Below are 18,321 nucleotides of genomic sequence, written 5' to 3' on the forward strand. Positions count from 1 at the left end.
GGATGCGTAGGCTCAGTGGCCATGGCTCACGGGTCTAGCCGCTCCGCGGCATGTGGGATCTTCCCAGACCGGGTAACGAACCCGTGTCCCCTGCATCGGCAGGCGGACTCTCAACCACTGCGCCACCAGGGAAGCCCCCGGAGTGGTTTTAACAGATCTCAGTATGGTAAATTCAGCAGCACCTGCTAACATGACTGTCAATTCTTAGAAACTCTTACACTACAAGCTCACGCTCACAAAGCATTTACTGATCAGTGATGACAAAGGGCTTCTGTCAGGCCAGGGGAGCTGAGGAAAGTGCCAGGAGAGCTGGGCTGTTTATTTGTTGATGTCACCATGGATGGGAGCATTGTCCCGCTTCATCATGCTCATCAAGCCTCAGGCAAACTTGAAATGTGGATTTACTGATTAAAATAAGGCATTTTTCAAAAATTGGGGGCAGGTTCTCTCAGCAGACTTCTGTCCTCAAACATAGCACGAAAGGTAAAAAGAGAAACTGGGATTACCTATAGATGGTGGTTTGTTTCAATTCAGGGAACTCTAGCTAAACCTTTCCCATATTTTTACACTTTGCCACTTGGGAGCATGTTCTTTGTTTCATTGTAAATCTGCTGACTAAGATGCTTTGTCTGTAAAAAGGACTTTTCAGTTCTTTTTGCCTTGGGTTATTAAAATAGATTTAAACCAAATAAACATTTAATTCCTAATGGACGGAGGGTATGAAGATAAAAAATCATTTAACCAAGAGCAGTTCCATGGCAAGATGGGGCATCATTCAATTCTACATGGGTCACACCTTTCACCACAAAAGTAAGACCACCCATCGGTGCTAACAAAACAAAGGTAAAAGTGGTTTGCTGACAAAAAACAGATTTGTAGGCCATTTTGAGGACAGATGAATTTACTTAAATATGCAGAGAAGCAGGCTAAGTAAATGCGCCCATTCATCTACTCACTGAAGAAATATCTGTTCACTATGTACAGGGCACTGTGTGAGGCACACGGTTGTGACCATGATAGACACAGGACTGACCCTTGATAAACTGAGAGTCGCAGAGACAAAGTTTATAATTCAGTGTAACTTTAACTAGCTTGATACCATGGACCCATATATTAAGGAACTAAGGATTCAAGGCAGCTATTAATTTGGGGCTGAAACAAAAAACACAAATCTAAAGCAAAGCAATCCCCCTAAACATGATGTACAGTTTTCTTCATAGGATTTTCTTTTTGTTTAAGTTCACAAATCTGTACAAATTGATTTGGAAAGGATATGAGATAATAAAAGTAGATAAGCTTTAGAGCCTTCCCCACTCAGCCATAAGCATGGTTTAAGAAAAAGTTTGGAAATCCCTAGTGCTAGACCACTCTGTTTTGAGGTCATTTGGTGCTAGGACCTGTCAATTCAGAGATGAGGGGGCCACCATTTATAGAAGGCTCAGAATCTGCTTCTAATCTTTGTTTGTAAAAGCTTCTTGGTTTCCTAAGGAACATATGGCCTAGATGGAGAGTAAATATGTACCAGAGGGACTGAAAGATTAATGTAAGAGTATTCACAGATTCCTTCTTTATAATCCCCTGCTAAGAATAGTTCTGGCACTGCCACCTCAGTGTTTCCTCATACTGGCTAGCTGAAATGGATGAAGGGTGAGGGTGCCTTGTGGGGGAAGGCAGTCTGTGGAGTGGAAAACATTCTCCCATCCTCTCACCATGGAGGATTGGGAGAAGGATTCCACTCAGGACACAACCCCCCCCCCCACCTTCAATACATGTCTGGGGATGCTCAAACCACCCTCCCCAGAGTGAGGCACTAGAGGGAGGAGGAGGAGAAAGATCACCCTTCAGGATCCTGATCTGCCTGCAAATCCACAAGTAGGGGTTACTGAAAGATAATGAGATGCTAACAGCCAAATGGGTGAATATTGCAAGGGGCCCCTGGTGCCTGGGGATGAGTCCCTGTCCATGGGAACTGTTGGAGGCACTGCTCATTCAACCACATGAAAGGAAACTTGTGGCATATATGACTGAGCAGGGAAGTTGCCTGATCCCCTAGATTCCCTCCTAAACACTCACTGTCATATTCTGCCTGCCAAAGGAGACAATGCCACAGAGATGTAGCTTAGGAGTAAGGGTCTCTCCACTTAAGGCTGGTGTTTGAAATTGCCTAAAGGCAGAATCCTTTAACCTGAGAGCTGGAAGGGGCCAGGGGTGTCCACTACTTAGAGACAAATTTCCAAACTGCATTATGAATGTAAAGACAAGATGCTGACAAGATCTTAGACTTTGATATCTAATCCATGGGTGTCAGTTGGAAATCAACTGGAAATCAACCTAAATCTTGTTGTTAGGAGTTTATTCATTCATTCAACAAATATTTATGGAGTACTGGCACTGTTATCAAATTTGGAGATAAAGTAGTATATCAGAAATTTTGCTTTCACAGAGTTGACATCCTAGTTTGAGGAGAGGGGTTAAGAAGAATCTCCTAATCTGGTAAACAACAAAGGCCTGTGATTGTTCAACTCTTAAGGCAATCCTCAGACCTCCAACCAACAGGAGTAGGATTAAAAAAGAAGTGGCATTGATCCCACTTCTGACACCAATCCCACATCCCACTTTTTTTTTTTTTTTTTTGGCTGTCACCCACGGCATGCAGAACTTCCCTGATCCCTGGTTTAGGGATCAAACAGCAACCCGTGCAGTGGAAGCTCAGAGTCTTAACCACCAGACCATCAGGGGAGTCCACCAATCCCACATCTGATTGCCTGAAGCCCTTGCCAGAATGCAGTCAGCCACTTTCCAGGTAAACACTGGATATCTATTGAGGTTTTAGATGTAAGAGAAAAACCAAGGGCAGCTAAATTTTGCTTTGACTCTTACTGAGCCAACTCTTTTTGTAAAAGTCAGAGATTCCAGAACAAAAAAAACAAGGGAAATGGAAAGATGTGAAAGGTTTCAAATGTTGGGGAGGTGATGGTAGTAATAATAAAGTTGATATAAAATGATCATTAACTAACTTTTGCTTTAAAAAATGACCAAGATGGAGACTGATTTCAAATTAAAAATTTTAAATGTGATGATTTCTACTTTAAAATATGTGTACTATCCCACTGAAGAAAAGCCCAGAATTAGATGGCTTCGCTGGTAAATTCTACCAAACATTTAAAGAGGAATTAACACCAATCCTTCTCAAACTTTTCCAAAAAACTGAAGAGGAGGGAACACTCCCAAACTCATTTTATGAGACCAGCATTATCCTGATACCAAAAACAGAAAAGGACATTACTAGAAAAGTATAGGCCAATATCTCTGATAAATACAGATGTAAAAGTTTTCAATCACATACTAGCAAACCGAATTCAGCAGCACATTAAAAGAATCATTCACCATGATCAAGTGGGATTTATCCTGGGGGTATAAGGATGGTTCAACATATGCAAATCAATCAGTGTGATACATCATATTAACAGAATGAAAGAAAAGAAATATATGATAATCTCAATAGACGTGGAAAAAGCATTTTACAAAATTCAACATCCATTCATGATAAAAACTATTAACAAATTAGGAATAGAAGGAACATATCTCAACAAAATAAAGGCCATATAAGACAGGCCCATAGCTAATATCATACTTAATGGTGAAAGGTTAAAAGCTTTTCCTCTAATACCAGGAACAAGACAAGCGTGCCACACTATTCAACATAGTTCTGGAAGTCCTAGCTAGAGTAATCAGGTAAGAAAAAGAAATAAAAGTATCAGAATTGGAAAGGAAGAATAAAATTGTCTCTATATTCAGATGACATGATTTTACATACAGAAAATCCTAAAGACAACCATAAACCTGTTAAATCTAATCAATGATTTCAGTAAAGTTACATGATACAAATTAACACAGAAAAATCAGTAGTGTTTCTATATACTAACAACAAACTTTCAGAAAAAGGAATAAAGAAATCAACCACATTTACAAGAGCATCAAGAACAAAATACTCAGGAATAAATTTAACTATGGAGGTGAAAGATCTCTACTCTGAAAACTACAAGACATTGATAAAATAAATTGAGGAAGAGGCAAATAAATGGAAAGGTATCTCATGTTCATGCATTAGAAGAGTATTGTTAAACTGTCAATACTACAAAAGCCATCTATAGATTAAATGCAATCCCTATCAAGATTCCAATGGTGGGACTTCCCTTGTGGCGCAGTGGTTAAGAATCTGCCTGTGAATGCAGGGGACACAGGTTTGAGCCCTGGTCCAGGAAGATCCCACATGCTGCAGAGTAACTAAGCCCCTATGCCACGACTACTGAGCCTGCACTCTAGAGCCCATGAGCCACAACTATTGAGCCCATGTGCCACAACTACTGAAGCCTGTGTGCCTAGAGCCTGTGCTCCACAACAAGAGAAGCCACCGCAATGAGAAGTCCATGCACCGCAATGAAGAGAAGCCCCTGCTCACTGCAACTAGAGAAAGCCCACATGCAGCAACGAAGCCCCAACACAGCCAACAATAAAAAAATAAAATAAAAAATAAAAAAAAAGATTCCAATGGCATTTTTTTACAGAAGTAGAACAAACACTCCTAAAATTTATCCAGAACCACAAAAGACCCTGAATAGTCAAAGAAATCCTGAGAAAGAAGAACAAAACAGGAGGCATCACACTTCCTGACTTCAAGATATACTATAAAGCTATAGTCATCAAAACAGTATGGTATCAATATGAAAGCAGACAAATAGACCAATGGAACAGAATCAAAAGACCAGATATAAACGCAAGCATATACAATAAACTAACATTTGACAAGGGAGCCAAGAATACCCAACGGAGAAAAGACAGTGTCTTCAATAAATGGTTCTGGGATAATTGGATAGTCACATGTAAAAGAATGAAACCAGACCCATAGCTTACACCACTCACAAAAATTAACTCAAAATGGATTAAAGACATTTAAATGTAAGACCTGAAACCATGAAACTCTTAGAAGAAAACATAGGAACAAAGCTCTTTGATATGAGTCTTGGTAATGATTTTTTGGATACAACACCTAAAGGGCAAGAAACAAAATAAAAAATAAACAAGCAGACTACACTAAACTAAAAAGCTTCTGCACAGTAAAGGAAATCATCAACAAAGTGAAGAGACAATCTATGGAATGGGAAAAATATTTGCAAACCATATACTGACAAGGGGTAAATATCCAAAAGATATTTAAAACAACTCAATAACAAAAAAACAAATAACCCCATTAAAAAATGGGCAAAGGACCTGAATAGACATTTCTCCAAAGAAGATACATGAAAGGCCAACAGGTGCATGAAAATAGGCTCAAACATCACTAGTCATTAGGGAAATACAAATTAAAACCATAATGAGATATCACTTCATTCCTGTTAGAATGGCCATCATCAAAAAGACAAGAGATAACAAATGCTGGCATGGATGTGAAGAAAAGGGATCCCTTGTGCACTGTTGGTGGGAATGTAAATTGGTGCAGCCACTATGGAAAAAAGTATGGAGGAGCCTCAAAAAATTAAAAATAGAACTACCATATGATCCAGCAATTACACTTCTGGACTATATCCAAAGGAAATGAAAAACACTAACTCGAAAATATATCTGTACCCCTATATGCACAGTAGCATTATTTACAATAGCCAAGACATGGAAACAACGTAAGTGCCCATCAATGAATGAAATGGACAAAGAAGTTGTGGTATACACACACACACACAATTACTAGAGTTACCCATAATTTATAAGTAAACTACATCAAACCGGTGCTAAGACAATACAATTTAAGTGTTAAAAGCTAACTTTTCTAACTCAGAATTTTTTTTTAAGTGAGAGATGACCTTGCCAGTCTGAGATAAACAGTAGAGGCTAGCAGGAAGCCGGAAGCCTTTCTGAAGGAAGAAATAAATATGCTTTAGCTTGGGTTTTTTTTTTTTTTTTTTTTTTTGCGGTACGCAGGCCTCTCACTGTTGCGGCCTCTCCCGTTGCGGAGCACAGGCTCTAGATGCGCAGGCTCAGCGGCCATGGCTCACGGGCCCAGCTGCTCCGCGGCGTGTGGGATCTTCCCGGACTGGGGCACGAACCCGTGTCCCCTGCATCAGCAGGCGGACTCTCAACCACTGCGCCACCAGGGAAACCCTAGCTTGGTATTTTGATTTGTGATTTGTGACTCTAAGTTATGCAGCTTCTAAGGTGAGAAAACAGGGGTGGAGGGTTTGAACCTCTCATTCTTTTTGTAAAAGGTGGAAAATGCTATAACACGCAAGACAATGCTATAAAGACGGTGTAGAAACAGAAAGGGTTAAGTCCCACATTCTTTTATTCATCCTTGGACAGATAGCCCAAAGTTGCAAGCCTCAGCACTTGTTAATAAAGGACCCTGAAAAATTACAGACTGCTGACTCAGGTGCACTGAGAAAATAATCCCTAAGCTAACTATTACATCCACTTAGAAAAATAAAAACTAGTGAATACTTTAATGCCAATTTCCATAAAAATAGTTCAATTTGTATTTATTTTGTATCTTTTATCATAAAGTTGGAGTTCTGTCTGAATATAGGTTCCAACTGAATATATTAAATAAAAATCTGCATTATTACTGTTCCCCATGCAGATGGTTAATCTAAGCAGTTAGGTGAGGAGGAGGTGGGAACATGGCCCCACCAGGTACAACTAGGAAGACTAATGGCTGGTCAGCATGTTTGGATTTTTTTTAATTAATGTTTTTTTAAAATTATTTTTAAATTTTTATTTTTGCCTGTGTTGGGTCTTCGTTGCTGCACGGGCTTTATCTAGTTGTGGTGAGTGATGGCTACTCTTCATTGCAGTGTGCGGGCTTCTCATTGAAATGGCTTCTCTTGCTGTGGAGCACGGACTCTAGGCACACAGGCTTCAGTAGTTGTGACACACAGGCTCAGTAGTTGTGGCTCACGGTCTCTAGAGTGCAGGCTCAGTAGTTGTGGCACATAGGCTTAGTTGCTCTGTGGCATGTGGGATCTTCCCGGACCAGGGCTTGAACCTGTGTCCCCTAACCACTGTGCCACCAGGGGAGCCACATATTTGGATTTTAATAAAAGACCATATCCCACATTTGGAGTTATTATTAGATCCTATCTAGAAATTAAGAAAATGCTTTTGTGATTCATTTCTGTGGTCATCACCCAGTTACCACAGGAGGCAAAACTGGGGTTGCATGGTATTTTGATCCATACAAGAAAACGGATATTGGTACCAAACATTTCTATAGTTTTAAGTTTCTAACTTCTGTTTTTTTGTCTTAATGTGAAAATACAAATCTCTGGAGATGGACCAAAGGTGTTTAAACACTATTTTTAAAGATACTGTGGAACCTCCTAGAGTAACGGAAATAAAAAAAAAAAATAAACAAATGGGACTTAATTAAACTTAAAAGCTTTTGCACAGCAAAGGAAACCATAAACAAGACGAAAAGACAACCCTCAGAATGGGAGAAAATATTTGCAAATGAAACAACAGACAAAGGATTAATCTCCAAAATATACAAACAGCTCATGGAGCTCAACATCAAAAAACAAAAAATCCAGTTAAAAAATGGGCGGAAGACCTAAATAGACATTTCACCAAGGAAGACATACAGATGGCCAAGAGGGACATGAAAAGATGCTCAACATCACTAATTATTAGAGAAATGCAAATCAAAACTACAATGAGGTATCACCTCACACCGGTCAGAATGGCCATTATCAAAAAAGCTAGAAACAATAAATGCTGGAAAGGGTGTGGTGAAAAGAGAACCCTTCTGTACTGCTGGTGGGAATGTAAATTGATACAACCACTATGGAAAACAGTATGTGGGTTCCTTAAAAAACTAAAAATAGAACTACCATATGACCCAGCAATCCCACTACTGGGCATATACTCTGAGAAAACCATAATTCAAAAAGAGACATGTACCACAATGTTCATTGCAGCACTATTTGCAATAGCCAGGACATGGAACCAACCTAAATGTCTATTGACAGATGAATGGATAAAGAAGATGTGGCACATATATACAATGGAATATTACTCAGCCAGAAAAAGAAACGAAATTGAGTTATTTGTAGTGAGGTGGATGGACCTAGAGTCTGTCACACAGAGTGAAGTAAGTCAGAAAGGGAAAAACAAATACCGCACGCTAACGCATATATATGGAACCAAAAAATAAAAAATGGTACTGATGAATCTAGTTTCAGGGCAGGAATAAAGAGGTAGACATAGAGAACGGACTTGAGGACTTGGGGTGGGAGGGGAAAGCTGGGGCAAAGTGAGAGTAGCAACGACATATATACACTACCGAGTGTAAAATAGTTGGCTGGTGGGAAGCAGCAGCATAGAGCAGGGAGATTGGCTTGGTGCTCTGTGCGATGACCTAGAGGGGTGGGATAGGGAGGATGGGAGGGAGGCTCAAGAGGGAGGGGATATGGGGACATGTGTATGCATATGGCTGATTCGCTTTGCTGTGCAACAGAAACTAAAACAGTATTGTGAAGCAATTACACTCCAATAAAGATCTATTAAAAAAAAAAATAAATAAAATAAAATAATGCAAAAAAGATACTGTGGAATATAAAAATGCAATGTGACTATAAAATATTGATTTTATAATTCTCATCTTTTATGAGTTGATTCTTGAGGCACTCCTAGACAGTGGTGTAAAAACTATGGCTCATCAAGACTGTCCCACTTAAATTGGGTAAAGTTTTAAGTGTCTCTAATAATTCTTGATATTGATTTGGCTCTATTTACTGGCATCTTTGACTGTATATATACAGTTATAATATTAGGTAATAAACACCTATACATATTCAAAGGCATTTATAAAGGATAGTAATTACTGTTCAATATTAAAATGGCCTGAAGTTCTCTTCTGTGATAATAACACCAGTTTCCATTAGGAAAAAAATTAAAGGAGAATGAGCCAATATTTTCCATGCGCCCCTCCAAAATCTACCCTCCACTCTTCTCTCCTGTTCTGTGCCCTCCATGGCGGGGCTGTTGTGGACTGTATCAGTGGACTGTCTTGCCCTTCAGGTTCTGACTGGATTCAGCTAAGGAGAGGCACCAGTAGAAGATTAGTGAGTGAGAGGAGAATGCAATCGAGGCATCTATTCCTTCAGTACCTCCTTGCTGGGACTCACATTAGTTACCTTCAACCCTCCCCCTCAGGTCTCACCTCCTGTAAGGTGGATTGCTCCCACAGCTACCTTCTCCACGTCTGGCAAGAGCTTCCTGCCCTTGCCCCTTCTGTCCCTGGGATGGTAATGACTTACTATCCCCAAGGTGCTACCCCACCCCTATTGTTTCTTTTCTTTTCTTTTTTTTAATTTATTATTTTATCTTTTGGCTGTGTTGGGTCTTCGTTGCTGTGTGTGGGCTTTCTCTAGATGTGGTGAGCAAGGGATACTCCTCGTTGCGGTGCAAGGGCTTCTCACTGCAGTGGCTTCTCTTGTTGCAGAGCATGGGCTCTAGGCACACAGGCTTCAGGAGCTGTGGCACGTGGGCTCAGTGGTTGTGGCTCGCGGGCTCTAGAGCACAGGCTCAGTAATTGTGGTGCATGGGCTTAGTTGCTCCGCGGCATGTGGGATCTTCCCGGACCAGGGCTTGAACCCGTGTCCCCTGCATTGGCAGGCGGATTCTTAACCACTGCGCTACCAGGGAAGCCCCCCTATGGTTTCTTTTAGTCCTGCCCACACCTTTGCTAACAGTCCCTTCATTAAGCTCTCCCCAAATTACTTCCTTTTAAGAGTATCTTTCCTTCTTGCTGGGGTCACAACTGGCACAGAGAGTTTAGGCCAAGTGTGAAAGACTTAGGTTATTCCTTTCACTGTCTACCACTTTTATGAAATTCTATCCAAGATATTAGTTGTCTTATATTTATATATTCTTTGAAGCCAACTCTAGGGAGCCTGAGCCGAGAATCAAAACCAGAAAAGAAAGATTTCTGAAGTTTTAGATAAGAGTATCCAATGTAGTCTTTAGAAATACAATATATAACATGGTGCAAAGACAGGAAAAAAGCTCCTATTCAAACAAAGCAAAAAAAAAAAAAAGTTACATTTAAAATATCCATATAACCTTATGACTTTTTGAGACTACTTTTTTCTATTTCAGGTCTACAATAATTTAAGCAATCTCTAGTAGTTATGGGGAACAAACTAATGTGCACTCAATAGAGACCAGATTCCCTGCTTGGGACAGGAAAACCAAAGATGAGCGTGCATTCTGACCACTAGACGAGGTTTTGGAAGCATGGATTCCTGACGGTGGAAAAGACTTCCTGACCTTCCTCAGCCACATAAATGCCACAGATGGCTGCTGAGCACCAGGATGACCCAACAGTTCACGCAAGGCTAGGTGCTAGGTGGACAGGTGTGGCCGGGTCAAGGAAGCAAGACAGTCCGGCGTGCTAAAGCAAAGCTGAAGTGGGTGACCAGCATGCTCGGTAAGCAGCTGGAAGGGACTGCATATTGGTAGGTGTAGCCTAGTATCCTTTTGAGAGCAATTACACATTTCTCTCAGCTTTCCCACCTGTTAAAAGACTGAAACTGAAGATCGTATGGCTTCTGAAGAATAAGAACTCACAGTGTGTTAGAATTATACAAAAAAGCGTAATCAAAAGCCTTCCAGCTACTTAAAAATCAAATGAGTCTAATTAGAAACAATCTATGACTATCATAAATTTTAGGAAGTAGGAATTCAGTTGCTTAAAAACTGATTGATACACAATGTGCAGCTGCCTTCAAGGCACTGTTCTCCATATGACAGATGCCACACTCATCTCACAGGTTCTAAGGTGGAAAGGGATTTAAACCAGAAGTAGAACTGCCTGAAACATTGGTAGGAGGCAAAATAAGTCCCTGCACTGAGTGTGTGTTCCAAGCTCATATCTCCCGTGGTCCTCAAGTATTTGTCTCCCGTTAGTCTTATTGGTGCATGCCTTGGCACAGGTACATAGAACAGGTACCCAGGCATCTGCAGGTATACACAGAAGGGAACAATGAAGGGAAGGTCAAGGACAGTCCCTGGTCAGTAGGGCTTGAAGTAATCAAAGGGAGCAGTGTCAAGGTTGACAGTCCTGAATATTCTCAGGGAGAACTTGGGTGTTTGTTGCCTGGCCCCCTGCACCCGACGTCTGAGATGCTGAGCATTTGCCTCTCTCTCACGCCTGGCATTCTGGAGCCTGTGGAGCCCATTTTGCACTCCAGGTGGAGGACTCAGGTAAGCTGTCTGCCTGACTTATTGTTTGGAGTCCCCCCTACCCCAAGGGCTTGGTCCTGCCCCACATTCCCTCTCTCATCCTGCTTTCTCACAAATTCTCTGAATGCCTGCCTTGCCTGGCACCCCTTTTTTTTGCAGCTTGGAAGCTGCCTACAGTCCTATCTCTGAGGTTCAAGCTTCCCTAAAATTACTGACAAGGATTGGAGGAGACTGCTTGTTTTCAGTTCTGATTAGGAACTGACTCATGACCATGGAGGCTGCTAACTCAGACACCACTTACTACTCCTTCTCCCCTCGCCCATTCCTGGTGTGGTCCTGCTTAGCTCCCAGCATGCTGTGCTGGCATCCTGCTCTATGGTTACAGCCCCTCTGGGAACTGATGCTGTCAAGGCTTCTTAAAGTTATCGAAGACATTGCTATGTACAGAAAAGGCTTGACTATTCCTTTGGACCCTGTATTTATATCTTAAAACTGTATTCTTCACTGCATGTTTTACTCACACACCCTGGTGTGAATTATTTTTTTAAATGCCAGTAAAGTGGTGAAATGCCTACCCCTGTATCTCATAACACTACGAAGCATTTTTTCTTTCATATTAAAAAAAGTAAATCCTGTGTATGCTAATCTATGACGATCTTGTGTGATGAAGACAATGAGGGAGCTTCAAAATTCTGGATTTTAAGACTGAAAATTCTTAGGGTCCTCTCTACCTTCACCTTTCTTACCTCTTCCTAAATTGGGCAGGTATGATATTTTTACAGACCTGCCCAAAGAGACACCAAGACCAAGAGAGGTTCAGGTGAACCTGATTTTAGGTTAGAAACTAGCTGTAGTGTTTGAATTTAGGAATGTGATTAGATTTCTATATCTTAGTGGCCAGTCTAAATTTCAGCATGATGAATCACTGAGTTGTAGCAATCAGCCAGAAACAACCTTGGAATAATAGCCAGGTCAACTCATTTCATAATGTTATGTGAAACTGGAAAGGTTGGGTATTTTTTTTTTCCAAAAGAATGTGTAATTTAGGCCAAATGTTTATTTTAGAGTGGATTATTTAAGTGGGAAGCTTATTCATGTACTTATGTGCATATGATTTTTAAAAAATTTTCTCTTTATTCTTAGAATTAGTTCCTTTAAAAGTATTTCCTCTTTGTGGCCACTAAAAAACCATGTCGCAAGCAAAATAAACTATAACTTACAGACTACTGCAGGAAAATCTCTATTTTTTTTTTTTTTTTCATTAAAAGAGAACTCTGAACCCTCATAGTAACATTTAACAAAGATGTTAGGGAAGAATTAGGGTTTTTTTTTTTTGTTTTTTTTTTTTTGCATCAATTCAATCTTCTTGCCTATAGCACACCCAACCATTTATCAGGCTTATTTTAACATCTGGCACTAAACTGAAGCAGGAGGAGAAATGACATTTTATTTCTTTGTATTTAAATTTCCACCTAATAGTAAAAGTTGATAGATTAGATTTAGTAAATACTTATTAGGCAGAAAGCCATGCTGAATGCAGAAAACAACTTGAACCGCATTAATTATACATCATAGGACCAGGGTACATGTGAACACTGAACCCATGTCAGTGGAAAGAGCCCACAGAGAATTCTTAAACATCTTTGAGATCCATGAAATTCTCTTTGGATATTAGAGTTTTTATTCAATATTTATCCTCCTTAGTATGAATATGGTAAATCAAGTAATTGTAGTAACTATGAGTTTTTGTTTGTTTTTTAGAAATGCTAAAGTGTTTTATCAATACTTACAGTAGCACATCAGAAAGCACACCAAAATAATACCAGAAACCCTTTCTACACAGAGGATCCACAGCAACAAAATCAAATTGGTTAGGCCTGGAATGGTCAAACACGCTTGAACACATCTAGGCAGGTGAAGACACAGTAAGAGAAGGCACACCAAGTGATACGGTGTAATGCACAGACTCTGGGCAGAATGGAAGATTATTTTTCACAATCCACAGAAATTCCTCCTAGACCTTAGAAGCCTGCCTTCCCCCCACCTCCCCAGTCAGCATGCTCCCCCATCAGCCATCACATTCAGGACAGGTTTGGGCTGCTGCCCTGACATCCTCCCTAGGCAAAGGGAAGCCTGGCCTAACCAAATCTCATGTCGAATCAAGTCATTTTCCATAAACAACCTCTGCAAAGGGTAACCCACCCTTTCCTCACATTAAAGGCTGTGGGCAGTTTCCCTCAGCTTAAGCCTGTGTGCAGGTTAAGACTCTGTGCATATACATAAATAAAGACTAGCTTAAGTAGCAACTTTGAGTGCAAAGAAAATGCACTCTGCTTTCAACGAGTTTCTTGTCAAGTGTAATAAATGCAAGCACACCTGGCAACACCGTACCTTTCTTCCACTGAAACTTCTTTCATCTGCTGGTGTGGTTTGGTGCCTTCCATCTCCCTGATGCTCACAGCACAGATCTTGGTGGTGTAATCGACGGCCTTTTCTCTAGCAACGTCACTGTCATAGCCTCAAACAGAAAGACACGGGAAGGGAGCAGAGTTGGTTTGCGGTGGTGCGGGAGCGGGTATGGAGGAAGGCGTGGCCGGTGCCAGGCACTGGGCTCACCTCCATCCTCCTCCGCGTCAGTGTCCGACTCCTCACTGTCCGCCAGCTTGCTCTCCTGGGTCCCCACAAACTCCCTCGTCCAGATCATCAGGGCCGTGTCGGCACCGCCCACCGTGAGCAGCACAGAGTCGTTGTGCAGCCATCTCACGTTGGTGACGTGGGCGCTGTGCCCCACATACCTCTTGAATCTCGCGTGCTGGCCCTGCAAAGCCGGAAAGTGGCGATGACCCCACTGGGAGTCTCATTATTCCTGTTTCTGGACTATTTCATCCCTGTTACTCTCTAGAGTAGTTTCCACTGGATACAAAGGAAACGATTCATGTAAGTAGTAATTTCCCTATATTTTTCTAGAGTGTAAGCTCCACGAGGGCAGGGATTAGCTCTCTTTCTTCCCTAAAGCATTTCCTGCCTCGTAGGTCCTCAACAGATAGTCTGTGAGGGAATGAAAAAATGTAAGCTACAGAACCTATTTCTGGAAGGAGCCTAAGAAAGTATAAAAAGCTTGTTTCTGCTCCTCTCAAGTATCAAATGTGCATTCTCCATAGGTCTCTAGTGCAAACTCCTGATGGCGAGTCTGGTTGAAATTAGAGATCAGAAGTGTCTCTCTAGTCATCCCCCACAATGGGTTTTGTACCACAGCCCAGGCTGTGACAGAAGAGCAAGGGCCTTCTTATGATCCTGGGGCAGCAAGTTAAGGTTTAAAACGAACTCAACAGTTTCTGCCACAGACACTGGAAACAATTCCTAACACCAGAAACACTCAAGTAATTGATGTTAAAACAAAGTAAGCTCAAAGAAAAAGGAAAAAACAAACAACATCAACCCCCCTCAAAATAAAGACATGAACTGAAAAATCCAATTAATAAACGAGTTGACATGGCACCTTAAAAAACAAAAAACACAAAAAAACAAAGTAAGCTCCTTTTTAAACAAACGTAACCAAATAAACGGAACCCAGTTTGTCAGTCACTACTGAAAGCTCTTCAGAGTGGCACCCAGGTCACACCACCCCAGTGGGGAAGGATGAGGGTAGCTCATCCTTCAGCTCCTCACCCCGGTGCAGTCCTGACAAGTGGTGAGAAGCCCATGCTGGCACCAGAGACCAGCTTCCATTCTTGACACACGAGCCACAGCCTGGCAAAAACAGCTCCAGCAGGAGCCACTGAGAGAGGCAGAGTTTTTCTATCCTCTCAGTGACTCCCAGGGAATACCTTATGCAACGTGGGAAGCTGCATGCACTTTCTGAGGTCATGCGAGGGCCACTGGTGTCTCAGATGAAAACTTTACTCAATCATTGACAAGACGCTTCCAGACGGTTTTGGATGGGCATGCTGGGAAACCTGAAGCCAGCCCAGAGGCGTGGCAGGAGACAGAGGCAGGACAGTGCGTGACTTTGAAATACTCTTGGTCAAGATCTCTGTGTATTTGGCTGACCCCTAGCTGACAGCAGAGTGGAAGTGCCCACCTCTCAGCAGGGTACTAAGTCTAGAAAGATTAGGGAAGCAAGCAGGCAGGCAGCATTTCTAGGAAGCCCTCCAGAGCCACTATTTGCTAGAGAATAGGCAGAGCAAAGTAAGGATTTCCAAGGGAAACAACTGTGTGACCACGTGAGATCCAGAAGGCATGGAAACAGAGAGGATGGTCAGAGTGGCTACAGCCATGTGTCCTGCTGGTCTTCCTCCTGGAAGCGGGAACTGACCCATTTTATCAACTATAAATGTAAGCTGGTCTCTTGAGAAGAGGAGAACGTGAAAGAGCTTGAGAAATGCCTCTCTATACTCCTACCTCCAGACAGGATAGAAGAAACCAAAAAGAAAAATACGAAGGAAAAAATATTCTAAAGTGATCAGAGTTAGGTAGCAGGGCAAAAGAAAGTGCCACACAGGAGAAAGAGAAAGAGGAAAAAGTTCTAAGTCACTGAAGCTGTTTAACAAAGCTGAGGTTCTTTTAGCAGAGATGATTCAAGATTCTCAGAATAGGAAACAAGATCACTGCTCCACAGAACAATAATGGGAATTCACAGTTACTAGAAGGTTCCAGGAAGCTAGCTGCTCCCCCAGGAGCAGGATGTTTGTGGTTCCCTGAGGGCCTATGGACAGAGTCTCCTGGAGACCTGGCAGAGCAGGTCAGATGAGCTGTCTTTCTGGGTCATCATGCCAAACTATGCATTTTTGTAACACCCATCAGGACTCACTACAACAACCTTCCTGTTCCACTGGGTCATGAAAGAATAGAGAATCTAGAATATGTCTCCAGAGTGCTGGTTGTTAACTGCTTTTAGGTGAGAAATTCCTGAGAATCTGATGAAAGCTATGTACCCTTTCCCCACATTCACAACATTTTACATATAGTTTCTCTGTCTGTAAAATTTTACGTACAAGGTTCTTCTTTGAAGAACCACTCTCTAGAGACTTTGACATTCTGAGAAGGAAACTTAACAACTTGAGGGTGGATTTTGAAAATGTATGGGAATGTAAATTGATACAGCCACTATGGAGAACAGTATGGAGGTTCCTGAGAAAACTAAAAATAGAACTATCATACGACCCAGCAATCCCACTACTGGGCATATACCCTGAGAAAACCATAATTCAAAAAGTCATGTACCACAATGTTCACTGCAGCTCTATTTACAATAGCCAGGACCTGGAAGCAACCTAAGTGTCCATCAACAGATGAATGGATAAAGAAGATGTGGCCCATATACAGAATGGAATATTACTCAGCCATAAAAAGAAACGAAACTGAGTTATATGTAGTGAGGTGGATGGACCTAGAGTCTGTCATACAGAGTGAAGTAAGTCAGAAAGAGAGAAACAAATACCGTATGCTAACACATATATATGGAATCCAAAAAGAAAAAGAAAAAATGGTGCTGAAGAACCTAGGGGTAGGATAGGAATAAAGACACAAATGTAGAGAATGGACTTAAGGACATGGGGAGTGGGAAGGGTGGGCTAGGACGAAGTGAGAGAGTGGCATGGACATATATACACTACCAAATGTAAAATAAATAGCTGGTGGGAAGCAGCCGCAGAGCACAGGGAGATCAGCTCGGTGCTTTGTGACCACCTAGGGAGGGTGGGAGATGCAAGAGGGAGGAGATATGGGGATATATGTATAGTATAGCTGATTCGCTTTGTTATAAAGCAGAGACTAACACACCATTGTAAAGTAATTATACTCCAATAAAGATTAAAAAATAAATAAAATAAAAAATGTAAATAACATGGTGGTATCTTAACCTCTCTGATAAGAGTGAAGGGGAACAGCATTAGAAAGGAAGGGAGGCTATGGAAAGCAATCGGCTAGCTATATGGATGGAGTTAAAGGACAGCATCAGGTTTTCTGGGATGTGGCTGAAGGTACTGGACAAATGGGTGGGCTCTGACAAAGGAGAGTCTATCCTTTTTTTTTTTTTTTTTTTTTTACAGTCTTTACTTTTTAAATTTTTTGCTGTACGTGGGCCTCTCATTGTTGTGGCCTCTCCCGTTGCGGAGGACAGGCTCCAGACGCACAGGCTCAGCAGCCATGGCTCACGGGCCCAGCCGCTCTGTGGCATGTGGGATCTTTCCGGACTGGGGCACAAACCCGTGCCCCCTGCATCGGCAGGCGGACTCTCAACCACTGTGCCACCAGGGAAGCCCAAAGGAGAGTCTATCTTATGGAGGCTGGAAACAATGTGATTATCAGGGGACTAATACCCACATTGAGATTTTAAACTGTAAAACTGCATATATAAGGACTTACGTTTATCATGGATTGAAAAATGCCTGGAAGAGAGATCTAGTAACTCATAGGAAAGGAGAACAATGAAAAGGGTTAAGAAGAAGACATGACATTAGACTCTAACGAATGGAACTTGAATTTTGGACAAAGATCTACATGATGATAATACAGTCTCATAGGCATCACCAAGACTTGATGACGTGGTATTCAGTGTTAGAACACTGCAATGGGATGCTGTCTTAGTCTGCTAGGGCTGCCATAAAAAAAATCCACATGTTGGGTGGCTTAAACAACAGCTATTTATTTCTTATGGTTCCCCAGGCTGGGAAGTTTAAGATCAAGGTGCCAGCCAATTGGCTTCTGGTGTGGGCTCTCCTGCTGGCTTGTGGACCCCTTATATTGGGCACATAGAAAGTTCCTATCTAGCCTTTCCTCAGTGTGAGTGTGCATGGGGAGAGGGAGTGAGCTCATTGGTGTCTCTTCTTATAAGGACACTAATCCTATTGGATCAGGTCCCCACACTTATGACCCCATTTTACCTTAATTATTTCTGTAAATGCCCTCTCTACATATCCAGTCACATTGGATGTTAGGGCTTCAACATATGAACTTTGGCAGGGATGCAAACATTCAGTCCATAACAGAGGGTGAAGTGTGGCCAACACACACAGAGCATTGGAGGAGTGACTGTACAGCTAGTAATGTTCATCAGCCTGGGTCCATGAATTTGGGAGGGAAAGA

The 18,321-nt window shown here is 41.7% G+C and overlaps 1 protein-coding gene across 1 annotated transcript in view; it reads right to left on the reverse strand.

Annotated features, from left to right (window-relative positions):
- EML6 (EMAP like 6) overlaps positions 1-18,321 on the reverse strand; it is a 325,099-nt gene that overhangs the window by 40,923 nt on the left and 265,855 nt on the right. Inside the window, exons 26-27 of the mRNA XM_007465682.1 lie at positions 13,852-14,053; positions 13,627-13,753 (exon numbers count right to left, since the gene is read on the reverse strand). Coding sequence (XP_007465744.1) covers positions 13,627-13,753; positions 13,852-14,053 — 329 coding nt within the window. The remainder of the gene's footprint in view (positions 1-13,626; positions 13,754-13,851; positions 14,054-18,321) is intronic.

This window comes from Lipotes vexillifer, unplaced genomic scaffold, assembly GCF_000442215.2.
Source record: "Lipotes vexillifer unplaced genomic scaffold, Lipotes_vexillifer_v1.1 scaffold77, whole genome shotgun sequence".
Taxonomy (NCBI): Eukaryota; Metazoa; Chordata; class Mammalia; order Artiodactyla; family Lipotidae; genus Lipotes; species Lipotes vexillifer.